General features: G+C 53.3%; 1 protein-coding gene across 1 annotated transcript; it reads left to right on the top strand.

The window, feature by feature from the left end:
- Nucleotides 1-209: 209 nt before the first annotated feature.
- Nucleotides 210-2,183, top strand: foxo1b (forkhead box O1 b; the record flags this gene model as incomplete). Its single annotated transcript, XM_080836031.1, is given in 3 exon segments — nt 210-233; nt 235-438; nt 924-2,183. Coding segments are annotated over 3 exon segments (1,488 nt in total).
- Between the last annotated feature and the right edge of the window lie 275 nt (nt 2,184-2,458).

Here is a 2,458-nt window from a genome sequence, read left to right as displayed (position 1 = left end):
TATATTTTCTTGGTTTGGTTTTTGTACAACTATGGATGTACGTACGTACATTGAAATATAATTTTGTAAAGTATTTTATATTCACCTTTTTGGTTTTGTTTAACCATTAAAGACTTTTACATGTTTTATTTTTTACATGTTTTACAGGCGTCAGTATCCCCATTGTCCGTGGAAGAGCTAGTGAAAGAGTTAGCCAAGAGTTAGCTCTCATGCATTTGTATGTGTCTTTGTCTCCCCCCCACACAGAACTCCATCAGACACAACCTATCCCTCCACAGTCGCTTCATGCGCGTCCAGAACGAAGGCACAGGGAAAAGCTCGTGGTGGATGGTCAACCCCGAGGGGACCAAGAGCGGCAAGCCTCCACGGCGACGCGCCGCCTCCATGGACAACAACAACAAGTTTGCCAAGAGTCGGGGACGAGCCGCCAAGAAAAAGGTGAGGCAGGGAGGTCTCGGCGTCGCTTCACACGCTGGATAAAAGAAGACGCAGGTCACACACAGGTTAATGAGATGCAGGTTAGAGAAGGTTAAGACAAAGGGGCTACAGTCGTCTGGGTTACACACAGACAACACAGACAGCTGGGCAAGTCTACTGTATGTGTGACCTGATAGGTCGAATCTCTCCCATCTTTTGTGAGTACAAGGGTCTAATTGGGCTGTTTGAGCTTGTTTTACCAAACGTATTCTGTTTCCATCTGTCTGTATATTAAACCAGGGCCAGATTCAAATCATTGCAAGTATTACTTAGTTTAGTTTAGTTTAGTTTATTAAAGATCCCCATTAGTCTACACCGTAGTGGAGACTATTCTTCCTGGGGTCCAGACAACACCACATAGCTAATGCGCAACATTGCATGCATAAAGTCTTCAACGATAATGGTCTTCAGAACACAAGGCCAACCTGTCCTCTGCTGTCCTTCAGGTGTCCGTCCAGGGGGTGATGGACGAGAACACGAGCAGCCCCGTCTCCCAGTACTCCTCCTGGCTGGGGGGTAGTCCCAGCTCCCACAGTAACGACACCTTCGAGGAGTGGACCTCGTTCCGGGCCCGCGCGAGTTCCGACGCCAGTACACTGAGCAGATGCCACTCTCCGTTCCTGCCCGAGCCGACAGACGACCTTGGCGAAGGTGCGGAGGCACACCTGGGTTACCCGGCGGTAGGGTCGGGGGCAAAGATGGTGACCCCGCTGCCCAGCCTGGCTGAGGTGGCCGGCTCTCTCGGTCATCGCAGCTCTGCCAACTCCATGATGGAGGGTCTGCTCAACAATCTGAATCTCCTGTCGCCCCAGAAGATCCAGCCGCAGGAGACGTCGCACGACTCTCCCATGATGCAGAGCAACGCCGTCTACCACCACCACCACCCTTACACCTTGCCCTCGGTGGCCCCATCACGACTGCCTCCTCCAGAGTACCCCAAGAGCCTCTACACCCACACGCCGATGAACAGCTTCACCCCGGTCCCCATGCGGCCTCTGTCGGACCCAAAGGTCAGGCCTGCGGAGATGGTTCGCTTCCTGGGTCACTACAGCAACCCCGAGGCCCAGAGAGCCTCCCGTGAGCTCCCACTGCTGTGTATGGAGACCATGGTCAGCCATGCCGGTGCTGGGGGCAGAGGGGGGGGTCTCCAGCCCCTCCACAGTGGGCAGGGATGCCCAGGACATGAAGGGAAGATGGCTACTAGCCCTGTCCCATCACAGCCTCCACATCCTCACCACCATCCACACCCGATCCCTCGCCAGTACCCCCAGGAGGTCCACAGGCAGCTAAACCCAGCTACAGTCGGCATGAACGGGTGCGGGCCACAGCCTCACAGGCAGTTAAACCCAGCTACAGTCGCCATGAACGGGTGCGGGCCGCAGCCTCTGGGTCACACCGATGGGACTGGGTGTCTGGGCAGCCTCAGGACATACACACAGCTGGGTCAGGCCCACCATCCAATGGTTCACTCGGGTGGGACTCCGTTGGTGCACCATAGCAACAGGAATGGCTTTGTTCGGCCCAGACCGAGCCAGCACCCTGGCCATCTGAGCCGGCCCGAGAGGCTGCCAAGCGACCTGGACGGCATGTCCATCGAGCACTTTGAGTGCGACATGGAGTCAGTCCTGCACGACACCTTCATGGATGAAGATGCGTTAGACCAGTGGTTCCCGAACTTTACATGGCAGGCTCCTGTTTCACAGTGAGAGAAAAAAATGTGCCTGCTGTAAGCCCGCGGCCCACCCTGGAAGGCCCCTCCCCCACACTTATACTCCAACTGTTACCCCATGATGTCACAGGTGCTTGCCTAGGGCTGGGTAGTTATACACCCAACATTTTTATTATGAAATAACAATGTCATATTGTTGATAATAAAAATTGTGCAGTATATCACAATATTTTTTAAACCCACCATTTAGAACTGTTTTTTGTTTTGTTTTGTTTTTTAAGCTGAAAAATAGATCAACTAAGTCAACACGCA

The sequence above is a fragment of the Sprattus sprattus genome, assembly GCF_963457725.1.
Source record: "Sprattus sprattus genome assembly, chromosome: 1".
Classification (NCBI taxonomy): domain Eukaryota; kingdom Metazoa; phylum Chordata; class Actinopteri; order Clupeiformes; family Clupeidae; genus Sprattus; species Sprattus sprattus.
This window is presented reverse-complemented; position numbering and strand designations above follow the sequence as displayed.